General features: G+C 44.1%; 1 protein-coding gene and 1 non-coding gene across 8 annotated transcripts in view; one reads left to right on the top strand and one right to left on the bottom strand.

Annotated features, from left to right (window-relative positions):
- The window catches only part of GNE (glucosamine (UDP-N-acetyl)-2-epimerase/N-acetylmannosamine kinase), a 67,670-nt gene extending 46,335 nt beyond the window's left edge, over positions 1-21,335 (bottom strand). For 6 of the 7 annotated variants that reach the window (XR_015169890.1, XR_015169891.1, XR_015169886.1 and 3 more), the window contains exons 1-2: positions 21,175-21,335; positions 12,530-12,706 (exon numbers count right to left, since the gene is read on the bottom strand). Coding sequence is in view for 3 of the 7 variants with exons in the window: in XM_086415847.1 (XP_086271973.1) it covers positions 12,530-12,580 (51 nt within the window). In the remaining 4 variants the exon portion in view is untranslated. The remainder of the gene's footprint in view (positions 1-12,529; positions 12,707-21,174) is intronic. The other variant, XM_086415850.1, reaches the window with a different exon arrangement.
- Positions 8,871-9,002, top strand: LOC147367169 (small nucleolar RNA SNORA70). Its single transcript, XR_015132200.1, has one exon. It is a non-coding gene; the product is annotated as a small nucleolar RNA SNORA70 (small nucleolar RNA).
- Positions 21,336-22,051: the final 716 nt, after the last annotated feature.

A 22,051-nucleotide genomic window follows, 5' to 3' on the forward strand; every position in this document is an offset into this window, starting at 1 on the left:
CTAACCATTTTGACAGATGTGAGGTGATATTTTATTGTGGTTTTGATTTTAATTTCCTTGATGATTGGTGACATTCAGCATCTTTTCACATGCTTGTTGGCATCTGTATGTCTTCTTTGGAAAAATGTCCATTTAGGATCTCTTGCCATTTAAAAATTGTCTTTTGATGTTGAGTTGTATGAATTCGTTATGTGTTTGGGGCATTAATTGCTTATTGCACGTATCACTTGAAAATATGTTCTCCCTTTCAGGAGGCGGCCTTTTAATTTTGTTGATAGTTTCCTTCACTGTGCGCAACTTTATAGTTTGATGTAGTGCCACTTGTTTATTTTGGCTTTTGTTGCTCTTGCCTGAGGAGATCAGATCAGATCAGATCAGATCAGTCTCTGTCGTGTCCGACTCTTTGCGACCCCATGAATCGCAGCACGCCAGGCCTCCCTGTCCATCACCAACTCCCGGAGTTCACTGAGACTCACGTCCATCGAGTCAGTGATGCCATCCAGCCATCTCATCCTCTGTTGTGAGGAGATACATCCAAAAAAAAATCGCTAAAGCCAGTGTCAAAGAGTGTAGTGCCTATTTTCTTTCCAGAGTTTATGGTTTCAGGTCTTACGTTTAAGTCTTTAATCTACCCTGAAGTGGCGCTGGCCTGCTAACAGATGGGCCTGGTCTTGACATGGCTGGCAGCGGTCCGTGTGACCCCAGCGTGGGGCAGCCCATCGGTGTGTGGGGCTTGGGCCCAGGGCTCCCAGGGCTGGCGCCCATCCACTAGTGGATGAGGCCAGGTCCTGCTGCTCCTGGAGTTGGTGTTAGCCTGCTGGTCTGTGCACCAGGTCCTGACACAGCTGGCTGCGGGGTCTTGGTGTTCACGGAGCTGGTGTCTACCAGAGGTGGGTGAGGCCTCTTTCCAAGACTAGTGTCAACCCACAGGTGGAGCTGTGTCCTGGGATCCCTGACTGACGGGCTGAAGGTTCTGTAGCTGATGTAGACACACTAGGTGGGTGGGGCTGCGTCCTGGGCCATCTGGTAGGTGAGGGTGTGTCCTGGCGCAAGGCTGGAGCCTCAAGGAGTCCTTTCTGCTAGGGGGTGAGGTCAAGACCCTGCCCATCTGGGGCACCTGGCCTCAGGCATCCCTGGACTGCTGCTGACTGGCTGGTGGGCAAGTAGTTTCCAGCACTAATAAGCTACAGGGAAGACTCTAAAGTGGTGCTTGCCAGCGCCAGTGCCCTCCTGGTAGGTTGACCTCCCTGAAATGGCTGCATCTATGTCCCTGGGGTGAGTTTTAGTTGCCTCCTGCCTCTACAAGAGGCTCTCCAAGATCAGCAAGTGGGTTTGCTCCAGGCTCCTTTCCAATGACTGCTTCTGCCATGCATCTTGGAGTGTGTGAGATTGTGTGTGTGCCCTTTAAGAGTGGAGTCTCTATTTCCCATAACTCTCTGGGTCTCCCTAAAGAAAGTGCCACTGGCCTTCAAAGTTAAATGTTCTGGGGGCTGGTCTCCCCATTACAGGATCCCTGGGGTGGGAAGCCCAATGCAGGGCTTGGACCCCCTGATTTTGGGGGAGAACCTCTGCAACTGTAATTATCCTCCCAGTTGTGCATCACTTACCTGGGTGACATGAGTCTTGACTAACCGCATCTCCTCCCCTCCTCCCCTCCTCACTGTGGTTCCTTCTTTGTAACTTTAGCTTTTAGAAGACCTTTTTTGTTAGTCCTCAGGGTGCTCTTCGGAGAAGGCAATGGCACCCCACTCCAGTACTCTTACCTAGAAAATCCCATGGACGGAGGAGCCTGGAAGGCTGCAGTCCATGGGGTCGCTAAGAGTCGGACACGACTGAGCGACTTCCTTTTCACTTTTCACTTTCATGCATTGGAGAGGGAAATGGCAACCCACTCCAGTGTTCTTGCCTGGAGAATCCCAGGGATGGGGGAGCCTGGTGGGCTTCCGTCTATGGGGTCGCACAGAGTCGGACATGAATGAAGTGATTCAGCAGCAGCAGCAGGGTGCTCTTATGGATACTTTGTCTGTTCAGTTCAGTTCAGTTGCTCAGTCGTGTCCAACTCTTTGCGACCCCATGAATCACAGCACACCAGGCCTCCCTGTCCATCACCAACTCCCAGAGTTTACTCAGACTCAAGTCCATCGAGTCAGTGATGCCATCCAGCCATCTGATCCTCTGGCGTCCCCTTCTCCTCCTGCCCCCAACCCCTCCCAGCATCAGAGTCTTTTCCAATGAGTCAGCTCTTTACATCAGGTGGCCAAAATACTGGAGTTTCAGCTTCAGCATCATTCCTTCCAAAGAAATCCCAGGGCTGATCTCCTTCAGAATGGACTGGTTGGCTCTCCCTGCAGTCCAAGGGACTCTCAAGAGTCTTCTCCAACACCACAGTTCAAAAGCATCAATTCTTCAGCACTCAGCCTTCTTCACAGTCCAACTCTCACATCCATACATGACCATAGGAAAAACCATAGCCTTGACTAGACGGACCTTTGTTGGCAAAGTAATGTCTCTGCTTTTGAATATGCTATCTAGGTTGGTCATAACCTTCCTTCCAAGGAGTAAGCGTCTTAATTTCATAGCTGCAGTCACCATCTGCAGTGATTTTGGAGCCCAAAAAAATAAAGTCTGACACTGTTTCCACTGTTTCCCCATCTATTTCCCATGAAGTGATGGGACCGGATGCCATGATCTTCATTTTCTGTATGTTGAGCTTTAAGACAACTTTTTCACTCTCCTCTTTCACTTTCATCAAGAGGCTTTTTAATTCCTCTTCACTTTCTGCCATAAGGGTGGTGTCATCTGCATATCTGAGGTTATTGATATTTCTCCCGGCAATCTTGATTCCAGCTTGAGTTTCTTCCAGTCCAGCGTTTCTCATGATGAACTCTGCATATAAGTTAAATAAGCAGGGTGACAACATACAGCCTTGACGTACTCCTTTTCCTATTTGGAACCAGTCTGTTGTTCCATGTCCAGTTCTAACTGTTGCATCCTGACCTGCATACAGATTTCTCAAGAGGCAGGTCAGGTGGTCTGGTATTCCCATCTCTTTCAGAATTTTCCACAGTTTATTGTGATCCACACAGTCAAAGGCTTTGACATAGTCAATAAAGCAGAAATAGATGTTTTTCTGGAACTCTCTTGCTTTTTTGATGATCCAGCAGATGTTGGCAATTTGATCTCTGGTTCCTCTGCCTTTTCTAAAACCAGCTTGAACATCTGGAAGTTTACGGTTCACGTATTGCTGAAGCCTGGCTTGGAGAATTTTGAGCATTACTTTGTCTGTAAATAATTGCAATTTTGGTGTGCCTCTGGGAGGAGGTGAACACCAGGTCTTCCTGCTCCATCTTCTTGGCCACTCCTCAAGTCATTATGTTTTGTTTGGTTTGATTTCCTTTGGTTTTAATCTGAGGGCTCTACAAACTGCAAAAAAAGTACTGATGGCTTTGTAATGTAATAAAATCAGAGTTTTAAAAATTTAGCAAACATTTATTGCAAACAAAGCAAGGCAGTTACCTTGATACTCTTGGCAAATCACTGAAGGTGTATGTTTGTTCCTTTTGAGCCTAAAGTACATTCCAGATGATGGCTAAAGCCAGGTGGTCATTTTAAAGAAGAAATGAAGCAGACAAACCTCTCTGTTTCTTTCTTGATTCTTCAGTTTTACAGGTAGTTGTTTTACACAAGCTTGGGGCTATTGAACTTTCTCATGTTTTCACCTAACGTTAGATGGATGAGCTACTGGTTCTCCGGGTTCTCAGATGTTTCCAAAGCACACCCATTTTGTTATGGGTGACTCCAGCCCTTCTTAGTGAGAAACTATAGAATTACTCCATAAACAGAATTTAGTATTCAGGGCACAATTAGATCACCAAAGAATCCTTGAGAGATGATCTAATTCAGCCTTCTCATTAACAGAAGAGATCTCTCTACAGCATCCCTGACAGATGTTCATCTGGCACTTTGGGCACATTTATCCTAACAGGGACTTGTATTGCTCTTTAACTTGGTGACTTAATGATACAGTGCTCTACCTCTACCCACCTCTACATCTACTCTACCTTAATGATAAAGCCTCTCTGCCCACATGTTAGTAGCCTGCTATTCTGAACACTTTATGTTCACTCAGTACCCCTAACCATCTTAAGATGTATACTCTATCACCTCTATTTCATAGATAGAAATACTGAAGCACAGAAGGAAAAATTCCTTAAGGTCAAACAGCTATTAAGCAGAAAAGCCCAGCCCTTGATCCCACATACTCGACCTACATTTCCTCTCTGTACTGGAGAACCCGCATACATCATGACAGAAAACTGTCTTCAGGGTGATCTTAATTGTCAATTTTTGGGTAAGTTGTTAAGAATTGACATAACTACTATACAGCCCATATCTCTCTGAATTACACATAATGGTCTTAGAAAATTTTTAAAGATATCTTTAAAATGAACATATATGCCTGGACTTTCTTCTGATGTGCTTCAAAAAAGAGAATGAGATCAGTTTGGCATAATTAAAAAAATAAACTTATTAAAATACAACAAAGAAAGTTGCACATAACAAGCATGTGTTGAATTTTGGGTTTTCATGAACTGAACACACTTGGATAACTACCACTAAGATAAAGACAAAAAGTACCAGTATCCATGGGCTGCCTAACCAAGAGCTGCCTATCCATGACCCATGACAGAACCTGGAACCAAAGCTGTGCTTAGTAATAGATACAATGGTAATTAAGGAAGCATGTTAAACTGACTCTCTGAAGCATTTAGACTGTGGAATATAAAGAAGATTGGTCAGTCAAGGAATGGGAGCACAGATATATTACGAGAGGTTGAACAGGGGGGCCATAGGGCAAGAATCCAGTCTCTGACTTGCCTTGGATCCTAAATAACTCTCTGACTTCAAACTATGTGTATCCTTAAAATAAACCCTCTTTTTCTTAAGGTTCCCTATTCCTTGGAGTCAGAAGATACTAACACCAAACTCCGAGACTTAGTCCAATGGAAAAAAAAACTGTGGTGTCTTCCACGTGGGTTTTTTGGGGGGAGGGGGGAGGGTGGGTGGGATGTGTGTGGAAAAGAGGTGGAAATGGTGACATGAACTTGCCATTCCTGCTCTTGGCCCGTATCATGAAGAAATCGACCTCAGATGGGAAAAGCTGAGCAATTAATCACCATATTATCTGGATGTTTCTGTTTAATAAATATCCTTGCCTTAGCTGTTCCCTCTACCCCACTCTGTATTTCAGCCATGACCTTTTAATTGTCAGAGTCTCCTGAGTATATAAAGAGATAAAGCACACCTTACAAAGAAGTATCACTGCATAAGCCAGATTGCTTACAGCCTAACCAAGTCAGGTGGGTACTTCCTCACAAGAGAGAATTACTTCTGTGACACTGATGAGGCTTCACTATATAGAGGAGAAAGCACTTCTTTTCCTCTTGGGAAAGTCATGTGAGAGTTGTTTATACTGGCTGAAAATAATTCAGTAACAATGTGAACGAACTGTATGGGTCAACTTCAGGTTTGTAAGAGCATGAGACTATAAGATATGCTTACAAACATCCTGATTAAAATATTTGTGACAAGAAGAGGAGCCTTTTTCAGGTTCATATTTGGGGATAATATCATCACTGTTCACATCCCCAGTTACTAATCATGTCAGCCAATTAGCTTTTTAGAGTGCCTGCCATGGTGAGCCATGCCTGTGCTAGTTTTCCCAATTATAGAAGAAAAGTACAAATAAATACAATGACCATGTGTGTGTTTTTGTGAAATATTGCCCTTCATTGGACAATTTCATAATGTATTTTTGTGGGCTATGAAAGTATCATATTTTGCACTAATAAATACTTTTGTTTCTTATCTGTCTTGCTAGGGCAATGAGCTAAGCCAGAGAGAGCTCAGTCATCCCTGACCAGCAGGATCCAGAAAGCTGAACTGGCAAAGTTATTCCAGCTGAACTGGAAAAGTGTTAGAAACTAGTTCGTTTTTAACTTTGATCCTGTTATAAAAAGTTGGATTAACAAAATTACATTCCTAAATAACTGCTCATCAAAGAGTAATGTGGGAAGTATGTTCTTTTGGACTTTAAAGGATCTCCTAAGGAATAAACCTTCAGAAAAATCTCATGATTTCTTCACAACAGCTGAGGAACCAGCCCAGGTATATGTCCAGAACCTCTGGAGCTGAGGAACAGCCCACAGTTAGTACTTGGCATCCAGCTAAGGATGAAGGTGCAGGCCCACATGGACGTTCCTTTGGATGCCACTGTGGGCTTCTTCATACCTGTGTGAATACTTAGAGGTGTGCATGCTCAGTCATGTCCAACTGTTTGTGACCCTCATAGACTGTAGCCCGCCATGCTCCTCTGTCCATGGAATTCTCCAGGCAGGAATACTGGAGTGGGTTGCCATTTCCTCCTCCAGAGGATCTTCCTGACCCAGGGATCGAACCAATGTCTCCTGCATCTCCTACACTGGCAGGCAGATTCTTTACCACTGTGTCACCAGGGAAGCCCAGACTGTGAATACTTAAGACACACTCAAATATACATGGTGAACGACAATAAATTCTAAGCGTGAAAAGAAGACCTCAATCTCTCCTCATGTTTTCCATGCTCCTACTCTGGATCTAAGTCAAACTTTCAAATAATTTCTGTTTTTTTTCTCCTACCCTCCTTTCTGTCCTGAAATGTGGGCACTCCCTTGCAATGACACCTTTTCCCACTGGTCTTCTACACACTTGGTCTTTCAGAATGTCATTCACTCTCAGCTTTCCATCCCAACTATGACTTGTATGTAGGTAATTCCTTGGATAATACTCTGGCCTGATCTTTCTTCCTAGTTCTAAGCCAATATCTTATATTGGCTTAGATATTTCCTCACCTCCAACTCTACATAAAATTTAGTTTGGTTTTTTACTTCTTGACTTTGCCACTTCTTTTAATGGTAACAATTTGTCACTTTCATTCAGACTCAAAACAATGGAATCTTATTTTAACCTCCTTTGACTTTTAATATCCAAATTCTTCAAGATTTTTTCTTTTTTGCATCTACTCTTCTCATTCCTTTCATTATCACCTTAGTTCAGATCGTTATCTTATGTTCTTAATTCTGAGATGCCAGCATTTTTGTAATTTTATATACCTAAAATTGTATAATCAGTGTAGACATTTAATGTAGAGCTTTTTATTACAAAAACCTATTATTCAATAGTGTCTTAGAATAAAACACTATGACATCTCAGACCTAGATTACTGTGCTACTGCTCTTTCAGCCTGAATTCCCTTTCTTTTCTAATCTGTCCTGCACACTACTGCCTGATTAATCTGCTTAAAAGACTGCATTCACTATGTCCGGTGGTTAAGACTCTGTGCTTCCACTGCAGGCACAGGTTCATCCATTGCCAGGGAACTAGGTGTGACTAAAAAAAAAACAACAACTTCAGTGGTACCCATTCTCTGCTAGGTAAAGTATGTAGGTATGCCGAGGGGTCAAGTACACATTGAAGGGACCCCACAATCACACCCTGACCTCTTCCTGTCCTTATCAATATAATTCCCCTACCCAGATTCTTCTGCCCTGAACACATCCTCTTCTGCCTCTGTTTGTGTCATTTCCCATAATTAGAAGGTTATTCCTCCTGCTACGTATGCCCTACTCAGGCTGCAAGTTCTATCTCTGTTGTAAATGTAACCTGAACACTCTATCCCCAAATACTCTTGTCGTCCTCCAAATTCTGTAGGACTTGTCTTGATCCCACAGCCATCCAGGATGATCCACTTTCCTGCCACCATGTTTCACATATATTATTATTATACTAATACTAATATTATGCTAATATTATATTAGCATTATACTAATTATAATTAGTTATACTAATTAATTAGTACATTGATCAGTTAATTATACTAATATTATACTAATATATTATTAGTTATCTAGTATCTTTGAATGTCTGTATATATGTATGTTGTTGCTGTTCAGTTGCTAAGTTATGTCCAACTCTTTGCAACCCTGTGGACTACAGCATGCCAGGCTTACTTGTCCTTCACTATCTCCTGGAGTTTGCTCAAACTCATGTCCATTGAGTCAGTGATATATTTATGAGTGTAAAGCAATTAATCTGACATTTTATAATGAACCTAGGAAAAATCAGTCACATTAGTTGCCTCATTCTATGTCTTATTTCTCTCATCAAATTACAAATTCTTTGACATTATCTCTATTAGATATACTTGTTTCCCTTGAATTGTGATTTATTTAAGAAATACAGTCTAATAAGCACTGAGTTCAATGCAGGATCACATCTCTTAACGAAGGTCATGGCCACCTCTATTCATTTCTCTATGGCTGGTCCTAATCACTTATATTCAACTTCTCCCATTCTGCCCTCTTCCAGCACCCAAGCTAATGATCTTAGTAGAACAATACTATTGCTCAGGCTTTAGTGTAAATCAAATGTAAAGGAACATGGTGAGTTAAAGAACAAGGAGAAACTTAGCAGTGTTAGAAGGTGGATGTGAGGAGGCAGAAAGTCTTGAGATGCAGCTAAGATGTGGGGCAAGGCTGGGTCAGCAGGTTAGGCTGGGTCAGCCAAGATGTAGGGCAGGGCTTGTTAGCATGATGTCATGCTAAGCAGGTCAGACCTTCTTTCTCATCAGTGGAACTGGGAGGTTTTTTTAATTAGCCAGCTATGTCACGGAGGGACCTGATCAGATTTACTTCATTAGAGTTGTGGGAGATGGATAGGGAAGAGGAGGAAGAACTAGGAGAGGGTAGGCCAGTTAAGAACACTATTTCAGTACGGTAGTGGTGGTGGTGGGACTGAAAAGCAAGAGAATGGAGTCAAAAGAATGTAGAGATTTGCAGCCCATTGAGCCAACTGTTCTCTTTTCCCCATGGGGGCCTAGTGTGCAAGGGCTGCAAACAGCAGCCTCCTTAGTGTTGGAAGCCTGTAGCCTGTGCAGGTTGCCCTAAGGTATTTTGGAGACAGCCCTTTCCAGTAGACATTTATGATTGACATGCTGTCCCCAATCTAGGTTCCAGACAGGTGTGTGTAGTGCCTTTGGAAAGCCCCAGGGCAGAGTGGCCAGGGTCCACATTGGCAAAATCATAATGTCCAAGTTGCAGAACAAGGTGTACATGATCAAGGCCCTGTGCTGTGCTTAGTCACATAGTCATGTCCAACTGGGAGAAGGCAATGGCAACCCACTCCAGCACTCTTGCCTGGAAAATCTCATGGACAGAGGGGCCTGGTAGGCTATAGTCCATGGGGTTGCAAAGAGCCATACACAACTGAGCACTTTAACTTTTCATTTTCATGCATTGGAGAAGGAAATGGCAACCCACTCCAGTATTCTTGCCTGGAGAATCCCAGGGACAGAGGAGCCTGGTGGGCTGCCATCTATGGTATCACACAGAGTCAGACATGACTGACGTGACTTAGCAGCAGCATGTTCAACTCTTTGCAATCCCATGGACTGTAGCCCTCCAGGCTCCTCTGTCCATGGGGATTCTCCAGGCAAGAATACTGGAGGGGGTTGCTATGCCCTCCTCCAGGGGATCTTCCCAATCCAGGGATCAAACCCAGGTCTTCCACATTGCAGGTAGATTCTTTACTGTCTGATCCACCAGGGAAGCCCAACTGAGGCCCTACACAGGGCCAAATTCAAGTTCCTGGGCTGCCAGGAGACTTGCATCTCCAAGAAGTAGGGATTTACTCAGTTTAATGTGGATGAATTTGAAAACATGGTGGCAGAAAAGCGGCTCGTCTTGGATGACTGTGGGGTCAAATACATTCCTAATCGTGACCCTCTGGACAAATAGCGGGCCTGCACTCGTGAGAGCTTTGACACTATTCCCTCCTTACTCACGCCCACCAATAAATCATACTTTCCTGTCCAAAAAAAAGAATGTGAAGAAAAAATGAATGTAACTTGATGGCAGAGATGAGATGGAAAAGATGACAATGGAAAAGAATGAATGACACAGGTTTCCACTTTTAGCAATGGGGTAGCTGGCAGTGCTTGTCCCTGAAGTAGAGAAGCAGGTTGGGGATGGACTGGAGTAAGTGAGAAGAAAATGAAATCTGATCTGGATACGTTGAATTTGTGATTGAGGACTGAAGCAAGAGATGGGTTGGAGAGACAGACCTGTGATAGGCATAACTCACCCAATAAAATGTGTATCTGTCTTGAAATACACTGTTCACTCTTAGCCTAATGCAGCCAACTACATTTCTTGCCCTACCTGTTTCACCAGATTTTTATTATGTTCCTGGCTCCCAGTTTGTTATGCTTTTACTCTTGGCCAGTTCAGAACTCTTTCTGTAATATTTTATATAGAGTAGTTACATAAGTCTTAAATAGACTCTTCGACATTGTTTAATTGCATGAGGAGTAAAGTTCCGTGGAAACCCAGTTTATTGCACCTTATGTTACAATAAACGGTGGTGTTTCCTGGCCAGGTTCCCTCTTTTCCAGCTCACTTCATCCAACTGCCCATTGCACAGAATCTTCTCTGCCCTCCACCTTCTATTCTCTTAACCCCTTCTTTACACTTATGGTCACAGCTCTATCTTTTTTTGTTGTGGTTGTTAATCAGTTTATTTGACTGTGCTGAGCATTAGTTGCGGCACACGGGCTCTTCAGCCCTCGTTGCAGCATGCGGGATCTGTATTTGTGGGATGCGGGATCTACTTCCCTGACCAGAGATGGAACCCATGCCCCCTGCATTGGGAACTCAGAGTTTTAGCCATTGAAACACAAGGGAAGTCCCCACTGCTTTATTCTCAAAGCTTTCTTCTTCCTGGGCTTCATGATATCTCCTGATTTGCCACCCACCTCCAATTTCTCTGTCTGCTATATGTCACCAAACCCCTACTTAAAGGTTCCTAGGCTTATATGTCACCAAACCCCTACTTAAAGGTTCCTAGGCTTCCCTATTTAGCCTTCCTTTCATCTCATTTTAGTGCACGATGTGATCTCATCTACTTGCGGGGCTTAAAAAACAACCATTAACATTATTTCTAAATCTGAACTTGTGGCCCAGCCTTCTCAGTCCAAATCCAAATATCCAACTCCTTTTAGGATACCTTTTTCCGCATGTGTTCCATGGGCATTTCAATTCAGTTTGCCGCAGTGAAGTTTTCCTCTTCTCCCACACCTGGCCTTTCTCCATTCTAATTTTCAGTGGTGGTAGTCACCCTCCCAGTAACCTGGGAGCTGCTCCTGACTTCTCTTTTCTTTCTCAAACTCAGTCTGCCATGAAATCCTACCCATTTTACAGTTTACATGAGCATTTTCCTAGATGAGAATACAGTGTGGTTGAAGATAATAAGGAGGGATTGAGACTAGCCCTGACAGGAGAAGTTCTGTTGAGAAGTATTGGAAAACATGGTTGGACTATCAAGTGGGAGAGTGACTTGAAAGCTGCCATACTCCATGTGAAATTTCACAGCTGATGTGGTGGTAGAACAACCAAACATTAGGCAGATAGATGAAATGGTCATTTCAAAGTGAATTTTAAAAAAGCAGTCACTTGAAAAATAGGAGTAACTTTGTAACCAGAGACAACCATTTCTCACATTTCATTGATGACATGAGGAAAAAAAAAACCTACAAAGTTCCAACTAGAAGATCAGAAAATCTGACCCTGAATTTAAATGGAAGTGCTATTAAAAAATAATAAATTCTCATTGAAGAAGATAAATTGAAATTAGGCATTAGTGATATAACTAGTAGACTGTGTTGAAAATAATTGTAAGAATGACATAATTTGATTGAAAGGTGCTTATAAATCAATTCCTTAGCTATAAATGATCTTTAAATTGAATATATATAGACATATTTTTTAATAAATCACCAAACTGAATTGTGATGATGATTTTCTGAAACATCTGCATTTCCATATTTCTCAGTAAAAATTTGAGGCTAAATAAGCTATGTTATAATATAGCATATGATATGATATATATTATATATAGATAAACATAAGTAATTTCCATTTAATTTGGCTCAGATACTAATTAAATTAAAAAATGTACTTCCCTCACCAGTATAGTCAGTCAATAGGTAAATAGCTGGGAGAAAAAGTACTACAAGTCAGGCAGCTCTATATACCATGTTTCAAAAGCAAAGGAAAAAATAAAAGTAATTGCAGTAAACACTGCACTTATGGGAAAAAACTACATTTATGAAGCAGATGTTTCAAAAAGTAAAAGCTTACCCTCTTTATGTGAGGAAAGCATCAGGAATCTTATGGAAATATTTCATTTTCGGTTTTTTGTTTAGAATTGTTAAGAGGCTGTGAGTTTCAACACAGGAACTTAGAGACAACTAGCAACCAAAGAATTACTGCTACCAGGAGTCAGCAGTTAAAAAAAAAAAAATCACATTAGAAAAACTTCTAGGTGTGATAGATTTAAAACCAAAGCTTTTCCTCTTCCTCCTGACCATTTTCTCCTTTTTTTCCCTGATTGCATTTTCAATGATAAAATTCTATCAAATCGCTAAGTTACTTACATGGGGGCCTGGAAAGCCCAAGGCATGGTGAGGATACACGTTAATTTCCATCCCAGAGCTCTGTATCTGGTGTCTGAATCAGTGAGCAGAGCAGCCGTTTGTTCTCTTGGTTTAACTACCACAGAGCAGTCATAAATAGCCGTCTGAATTTCAAACTAAATCTTGAGCTCCGCCTCTCTGAAAAGGAAGAAAAAAAAAAAAATGTGACTCTCAACTCTTCCTGTCTGCCTGGGACAGTAGCTTAGAAGTAGGACAGTCAGTGTCTGAGTGTTAGTTTCCTGTTTTGGATGCACTATTCTATCTGATGATTTTATTTTCCACTAGAAAAATTTTCTTCCTCTGAGTTTCTTAAAGGTGGAAACAAAAATCTACGATCAAAATCTCAATAGTGTTCTTCATATTGGTTCACACACAGGCAAAACATTTACTGATGTATTGTTTAGAGCAAAGAAGGAAAATAAAGAGATTAAACAAGAGAATTTAAGGTTCCTTCACAGTCACAGGCCTCAAGATACTTAAAACCCTTAGTCTCCTGAGACTGAAGGAAAATCAGTACCGTTGCACTTTATCTAAGCTGCATCAGGACTGAAAACTGTTGATACATTTTATAAGGGAGGAATCTTATATTTTGGGGGCTCAGGGACCCCCCCATAGCCAGATTGGTGGCAAGGGATATAAGCTGATGATTTATTTTGATTTCACTGGTGTATGTTCATTTGAACACATCACCGTCCTAGCCTTATCTACCACATAACTGTACATTCTACTTAAGGAAAGCTAAGATTAGAAGTAATCTATTTGGGGGAATTTCCTGGTGGTCTGGAGCTTTCACTGTGGGGGCTTGGGGTTCTATCCCTGGTTGAGAAGGTAAGATCCTGCAAGCTGCACAGCCAAAAAAAAATAATCAGTTTTTAAGAAGAGAACACTCTATACTGCTGTTTTTAAAAATGAATGAATGGAGTGGGGGAGCATATGGCTGAGCACAGGCTAGCACATTTACTGAACTATCACAGGCGGGCACAAACTGAGAAGTGAAGTTGACTTAAAGAATAGTACATAAAATCTAACTATGTATGAAAAGAATGATACCAAACGACCAAATGTTGGTCTCTGGACTGTGAGGGTGATCCAGCTTTAGAGGTCTTTTGATATGATCTGTTACATTAACAAAAGAGAAAAATTACAAAAATTAGATTTTGGAAAAGTGTTTGCTCCACCTGTTTCCAATTTAAAAAAATGGAAACCAAGAGAAAATCTCTTTTTGTCATGTAGGATATCTGGAAACTTCCTTAACTCATTAAAGTACAACAACCAAAATCCAGAGCAAGCATCACATGTGACGGTGAAACACAAAACCTCTTATGCTCCTGCCACTTCCCAGTGAAGGTCCCACTTCCCAAGACATCATATTTGGGGGGAGTTCAACATGTGAGTTTGGGGGGCACAAATGTTTAGTTCATAACAATGCCTCTCAGGATGGGGCCCCTTTACTCAGACCATCAAGATGACTGCAGGAGTGAAATAAACATTATGACAGGGTTAGGCTGAGGGAGGCTGGAGCTGAAATTCCCAGGTATTCTCCGTCTACCTCTGGGTGGCAATCATTCTCAAGGGAGGCGGTTCCATACCTCAAAGGGATGTATTACAAAATGTGTATGGGGGGGATAATCTTTATTTGTCACAATGAGCAACAGATGCTTTTAGTTTTACTGGATAAGAACTTTTTTGCAATGTCAGAAATTGTCCTGCACGATAAAAATTTCTTCTGCCCCAAATGATGGGATTCCTTGATGGCTTAGCAGGTAAAGAATCTGCCTTCAATGCAGGAGATGCAAGAGTTGCAGGTTCGACTCCTGGGTCAGGAAGAACCCCTGGAGGAGAAAATGGCAACCCACTCCAGTATTCTTGCCTGGAAAATCCCATGGACAGAAGAGCCTGGCGGACTAGGGTTGCAAAGAGTCAGACGCGACTGAGCACAATAGCAAATGATGGGAATATTCCTACTAAGAAATTCCACTGAAATATTTACATGTAGAAAGCTTATGGAATTTATAATTACATAAAAAATAATAGAATTGTCTCCTGCAATTTGGTTGGGAAGTTCAGGAGTGTTAGGCATCATGGATTCCCCTCCAGGCACAGAAATTCCTAGTTAATCATTACATATCAGTATTTATGGACTCTGAAGCAAACCATGGTCTGGTCTTGAAGCAGTGCTGCAACCGGAGAAACCAGCTGGACCACCAAAGAGTAATTCTAAAATGACTCAAAAATTTTCTTACATTTCCCAAATACGATGAAGGGTATTCATAACCCTCAGCAGCATTTTCTGATTAATGTCCACTCTTCATTCCCATTCATCTCTTCACATCCAGTTTGCTTTTTCTCACATAAAAACTCTGTTTTAAAAAGTCCTCTCCCTTCTTTTCTAGTCTCTATCAGTAAAGCCCAGCACTGAGAGCTGACCTGGGAAATAGTTTCATGGCTAGTTTTCAGGCTGTGGCTCTGGGGGCCCCATGGCTCAGCTGTGAGCAGTGTCCCTGGGCAGGCAATTCATGCAACAGCTGCCCTTCGGTTGCTCATATTTGTTAAGCACGCATCAGGCCAAAGATGGGCCTGGCTGGTTGAAGAGTAAATATACAACAAGTTACTTTTAGGGTGCCAACTCCCTTGGTCCCTGTACAGACACCAAAAATGACAACACAGAGACAAAAAGGGCCCAGAGACTGCAATGTGGGATGTGGGACATCTTACTGCTGAAGCCTGCTCTAGGCTGCAGCAAGGAGTTTCACACTCTGAAGACCTATTTTGAGGGGACTGGGGCAGAAGCCCCTTCCTCCTCAGAACCTGGAAGGCCTGAGAAATCATACCATGATAATCTCCCAGGGAAGGTAGGGAAGTAGATGGGAGATGTCCTCAAAGTTTCCCATTCTCTCGCAGTAAGTTGTCTTTTAAACAGAAACACACACCAAACAAGGTTATATATCAATCAGTTGACAAAAATGTTGTGACCAGAGGCTTGCAGGAACCTAATCTTTTGCTTCTCTTAGATGCAATGAACAGTTTGTTATTCACTACCTTGGCCTTCACAGCAACCGTATAGACCCTAAGTACTGCAAAAAAAAAATGAGAATAATCTGTATTATGATGAACACAGAAATACATTTGGGCTTCACACACAGCTGTTTTCAGGGACTCCTCCTCCCTTACCAAGGGTCCTGAGACCACTTTGAGAACTGCTGCCCCAGTACCCAGCAGTTCAACAGGCTGACACTGGGAGTAGACTCCATTAGGAGCACCACAGCTATTTTGTTCATCTTTGTATTTCCAGAATCTGCACAGTGCCAAGCACATGAAAGTGAAAGTGAAAATGAAGTCGCTCAGTCATGTCCGACTCTTTGCGACCCCATGGACTATATAGTCCATGGAATTCTCCAGGCCAGAATACTGGAGTGGGTAGCCTTTCCCTTCAGGGGATCTTCCCAGCCCAAGGATCAAACCCAGGTCTCTTGCATTGCAGGTGGATTCTTTATCAGCTGAGCCGCAAGGGGAGCCCCAAGTACATAGCAGCACTCAATAAATATAGTAGCATTCAATGAATTGTGAATTAAATTAAAATGGGCTAGGATAAAGTATTCATGAGATGGCGAAAGAAAGCTGAGACAGACAGAATGGCCTTTTTGGAGCTGAAGTTCAGTTCAGTCTTTTTATTTGTTTTTGTGTTTTTGGCTGCACTGGGTGGCTTAGCTCTCTTAGATCAGGGATCTTAATTTAATTCCCTGATCAGGGGTTGAACCCAGGCACTTCGCAGTGAAAACACCGTGTCCTAACTACTGGCCGCCAGGGAATTTCCCAGTTCAGTCTTAATCTTCATGATTTATGTCTAGGGTAGATTATTTGAACTATTAAAAGTGATTCAACATGTTTTAGATTACTGAAAGTGAGAACAACTATACCAAAGATATGAAAGAGGATTTTTTAAAAGAAATTCAGATGTAGAGAAAGCATACTCGTACTCAAAGAATATGATACATTGACAAATAAATACAAATCTATACTGATGAAATATCTTGATTATTAAAGTGGCTTTTGCAATGTGATTTGTTTTTTAAGATGTAAGATTTAAAATCAGGCCTCTCCTCCTGTTTTTCTGGTGACCCTGTTAACACTTATGTAAATTTTAACTACTCTAGGTTGGGAAACATTACATCATTGTTTCTTATCTTTTCTTATACAAACATAGCTAAGCATTGTATTGATGAAATAACATACAGCTTTGATGAAATAACAATTTGTAACTCCAAATTTGTGTTAAATTTAGCCCCTGCCTTACTTCCGTTTGGCCTATGGCTTCTTCCATAGGAAAGATCAACAAATAACACTTCAAAGAGGGCCCACGATTAGATGCTGGTCCTAATATTCTGCACAGTGGGACCCTTGCCCCCAAAAAGTCAGAGGAGGAGCAGGTACAAAGCAGATTGCTAGAAAGGGTGGCCAGAGGCCATGTGTTCCAGGAGAGGAGGAGATGGGAAATTACTGAGCAGAGGGTAAATTACAGACGGCAGAGACTTTTAGGTGCCTCTAGAAATTTGAAGGAGGTCTGATTCCTAGATTACACACGACAAATGCTGCTGACCTGAGTGACGGTACCAGCAGGTGGGGCCAAGGCTGAGTAGAAGGATAAAGTACTCCAGTGAGACAATCAGAACCATGTCCTTGGGGACAGGCAGTCTGGGAGGAAGCAGGCACAGGGGATTGGGGTGCTGAGCAGGCAAGAGATGCCAGCTAGCAGTGGGGAAGCAGAACTGAGCTGTTTTGGCATAGTGCGGCCTGGGCAGGAGATGGAGAAGAGAGGCTAAGGGTCCTGTTACGGGACTGGGGGCCTGGAGTTGAAGTACCCAAAAAGAACAAGGAGTAGGGGAAGACTGCCTCTCGCCTTCCTTCTGTGTGTGCAAGTTTGAGGCTGAGGAACCACAGCACGCAAGCAAGGGAGAGAGGCACTCGCCGCTGCCCTGCTGAATTTGTTTTCCGAGGCAGTTGTAAGGAATCACTGCAGACTGGGTGTTTTCCAACTATATAAGTGTACCCCTCTGTCTAGAGGCTGTAAGTCCAAAATCTGGGGGCTGGCAGGGTTGCACCCCCTCCGCAGGCTCCAGGGGAGTAAACATTTTTAGTCTCTTCTTACTTCTAGGGGCTGACTGGACTGTGGTTTTGTCACTCCCGTCTCCTGTCTCCGTGTGGCCTCTTTCCCTCCTGTGCATTTCTCCTCTGTGTGTCTCCTGTAAGGACCCTTGTCATTGGATTAAAGGCTTGCCTGGATGGTCCAGGATCAAATACCTAGTTCCCAAAACTTTTTTCAGATAGGGTAATACCCACTGGTTCCAAGGGTTTGACGTGGATATACCTTTTTGGGGATGTGATGGGGGTGAATTTTATGTGTCAGTTTCTCTGGTCCATGGTGCCTAGATATGTGCTCAAACATCATTCAGGGATTGTCCTCCATGCTCCATGATTGGGCCTCACGCAATCAGTTGAACGCCTGAATAAAACAAAGGCTGACCTCCCCAGAGCAGGAGGGACACTTCTGCCAGCAGACAGCCTTTGGACTTCATCTGCAGTATTTGCTCTTCCTGAGTCTCCAGCCTAACTGCCTTTGGACTCAACTGCAATTCTTCCCTGAGTCTCTGCCTGGCACTTCCCCCATCAGATTCTAGACTTGCCAAGCCCCCACAATCACATTTTCCAATTCCTTAGAATAAACCTCTTTCTCTCTTTGTAAATCAATACATCCTATTGGCTCTCTTTCTCTGGAGAACCCTGACCAACACAGGGGACCACCATTCAACCTGCTACACGAGTACCTACTCCAGGAAAGGAGGGGACTTGTGAAAACTTGAGACTTCCCCCTGAATGTGGGGATAAGTGTAAAGGTATCTTGCAGAGAACAAATCCACAAGTATTAGTTCCTGACACGGGATGCCATGGGTGTTCCGCCCTTTCTAAGGTTCTTCCTTTCCCAGTTCTTTTATTTCTTTTCATTTTCTAGCAGTTAGGGTGTTTTCTTTTCAAATCCCCCACATGGCTCAGCAGATGGACCCATCACTGACTTCATGGAGAGAGAGAACCTTCCAAGGAAACTCCCTCCTTCTTCCTACCCTAGGCTGAACATTTGCTGTAGACTGACTCACTCTTCTTCGTGCCTGGAAGATAGTGACAGGAGTGGGGCTGTGAAGTCAGCTGGAGCCAAGCTTGAATTCTGCCTCTGTCATTTACAGTTGACTGATCTTGGACAAGTTATTTAACTTTTCTAAGGCTGACAGTACCTCTGAAGAGGTAACATTCAGAAGGCTGGTACCAAGTGGAAGGAGACACCAACGCAAAATGTACACGCAGCCCCTGACGCTCAGTGAGTTTCCTTGCTCTCTCCAGACCCAGACAGAATGATGACAAGGCCCTCATGAGTGGTGACCACAGTGGTGGAGACAGTGTATGTTGTCTGATGACTGCCTGTCCGATCTGCTTGTAATTATGCTGCTTTGTTTCTCCTGAAATCCACTTTAAATCAATTCTTTTTCTAAATGTAGCCTTGTCCTAGATAATATTTGTGAAACCATAGGTTTAACTTGCTAATTATATACATTTTCCAGTGCACAGTAAATACACTTTGTCACTCATTCAATGGTGCCTTTTATGATCTTAATAGGATTAACATGCTAATTATAGATCTTTTTTCTAATATGCATCAAAATGAATACATTCAGGCAGTCATTCATTCAGCAGGTATTAGAGTGTCTTTTTATTGGGTTGACCCAAAATTTCGTTCAGTTTTTCCATAACATCTAATGGAAAAACCTGAACAAACTTTTGGGCCAATCCAATATGTACAAACAGGCTGGCAGAGCTCTAAGCTCTGAGCACCAGGCAAGGCCGTGGATCCCAGACCCTACTCATTCCCAGGGCTGAGAGGATCAGTGGATGACCTGCTGCACTGGTTAGGAAGCTCTGTCGTGTGTTTACCAAGACACCTAGTCAGGGTGCACTAAAGTCCAGACTGGAGGCTTTCTTCTGCTCTGCCTTTGCCCCTGTGCAATGGGAGGCAGGTTAGAAAGGACAAGGGTCTATTTTAACCCTGGGTGTTTTCTTGCTTTCCATCTAATTCTTCCTTATAGGTGACTGAAAGAAAAATTCATGACTCATGCCTGCTCTGTGGGTTTGGCTGTCGTGTGTGTGTGTGTGTGTGTGTGTGTGTGACTCACCCTCTTCCTTCCCCTGAAGGGCCCACATTCTTCTCACAAGGCTGCCCTGCGGTTCAGGAGAGGCCCTGTTAAAATGGCGAGACTCAACTTTGGGGGACACTCAGCTTTGGGGAGAGCATAGGAGGTGCCACCTTGAGACTCTAAGCCAAGGGCCTTAGCGGGCCTTACCTGAGCCCGTCAGTCACACCTGTGCTTCCACAGGCTGCCTCCCTCCCACCTGCAGTGTGATCTGGGGACTGGGCTTTGTCAATATGTCCTTTGTAACACCTTTTCAGCCTGTCCCTTTCTCCAAGGGCTTCCTCTCTGAGTATCTGCATGTGTCTCTAGGGCAAAAACAAACACAACCAGTGCAAACCAGTTCTCCCTGTTAATGTCCCCTGCATGTCAGCGCCCCGCCTCTCCCTCCTCGTGAAAGCATATTTGGAGAATGGGGTACACTTAGGGTCTCCGCCTGCCAACCGCCCACTCGTTCCTGACTTTCCCCTTCTGTCTTCAGGCCCTGCCACACTCCTGAAACGGCTCTCCTAAGAGCCATCAGTGATCTTCCCAGGCCCCTCGTTGACCCCGGTAGCCTAGGACGTGTGGATCCTCCCCAGCCACCAGCACCAAACGGCCGCAAGCTACCCCATCTCAAGGTTTCCCGACCCATCTACCCCTGCCCGCAGGTCCAGGGCACCCAGAGTCCAGGGCCGTCTGGCCCTCCCGTTGCCCGCACTCATATTCTCCTGCAGCAGCCCCTCTGTGTCCCCCTTTCTGCCTGGCATTGGCCCTCGGCCTCAGTGAGAGAGAAAGGCTGCCCTCTCCTCCTTTCTCAGAGCCCAGAACTAAAAACAGAAATGCCCAAAGCCTCATGACCAGGCCTCTCTGGGAAGGCTGGCGGGAACAGCTCAGGGTTTCAGAAAATAAATGTGAGCCTGGGAGCAGGTGGCCCGAAGAATGAGGAGATTCATAAAGAACAGGGTGCGGCAGACCGGCCGCACTGCCTCTGTTGACAGGGAGCCAGCTGGGGAGCTGCCAGGGCCAAGTGCAGACTTGGGTGCCTAGGTCGGGGCTGGGGGAGGTGACAGTCCCAGCTTATCATCATAGACTATGGACGGGAAGGCAACCTGGGTGCCAGGTGAGAGTGAAGTCAAGCCTTCAGCTTAAGCACCCATGGAGGGAACACAGGGAGAAGACAGGGCTCCTGAGGCACCAGACTGTGTCAGGACGACCTGAGTGAGGCTCCCCCAGTAACAGTGACAGGGAGACAGAGGCCCCGGAAAGTGTCCCAGGAACAGCCCGTGGGCAGGGCCTTCTCCCCGCCGCTGCTTCAGGCTCCCCCAACCACCCACACTGTACCAGCTTGGAGGCCTTTACACACATGCTCCTTTTATCAAACAGTGGCAATACCTGCTTTAAACAGCAGCGGGTTCTGAATGCAACCAGTAGAAGTTTCTCCACTCTTCAGGAAACAGGCATCTTGGGGAGGAACAAAGGGTGCTTTCCCAGAGCTGTGTCCCAGTGCCACTGGAACAGGAGGCCCAAATTCCTCAAACACCTGAGCAGACGCCCTAGAATGTAATGAGGGAGTAGGAACAGGTGGCTCCCATCTACCTGATTACGGTGGCAGCTTCCAGAGGCAGAGGAGATGTGTCAGCGTCAGGCAAAATTCCCGCCCCAGGCTCTGTTTCTATCAAGAAATATATGTCAGTAAGTTGCAGAACCCCTAACACACTAGTCTGGGCTGTATGTATGTGTACGTGTCTTTGATGGGGGAACGTTCATGAGAATATAAAATAAAGCACGCAGGCACAGAGAGGAGGCATAGAAGACACGGACGGTAGGGTGGGTGACACCTGTAGGCAGGACTCGAGAGTCAGAGGAGGACATGAGGCCTGAAGAGACTCCTGGGGCCATCCCAGATCTTATGCTTGAAAGGTCTCCCGAAAGTTGTCCTGCGTTTTGAGGAGATGGTGTCCAAAAACAGGAGTGTTGATAAAGTAGAAGTAAAAAGCACTGTTGATCAGGAAGCCACACGGATGAGAAGAGCCTGGGGTCTGGCAGCAGCAGGGCAGTGATATGGTTCAGCTAATTAGGCACACCTGGACCCGTCCCTGCTTTCCCTCTGCCTCTGTCTCTGCTCTTAAGGGGTGGCTCAAAATCAAAACTGGACTTTCCTGGTGGCTCAGCTGGTAAAGAATCCACCTGCAATGTGGGAGACCTGGGTTCGATCCTTTGGTTGGGAAGATCTCCTGGAGAAGGGAAAGGCTACCGACTCCAGTATTCT

The sequence above is a fragment of the Bos grunniens genome, chromosome 8 (genome assembly GCF_055505025.1).
Source record: "Bos grunniens cultivar Pamir isolate PY7600 chromosome 8, Bosgru_T2T1.0, whole genome shotgun sequence".
Classification (NCBI taxonomy): Eukaryota; Metazoa; Chordata; class Mammalia; order Artiodactyla; family Bovidae; genus Bos; species Bos grunniens.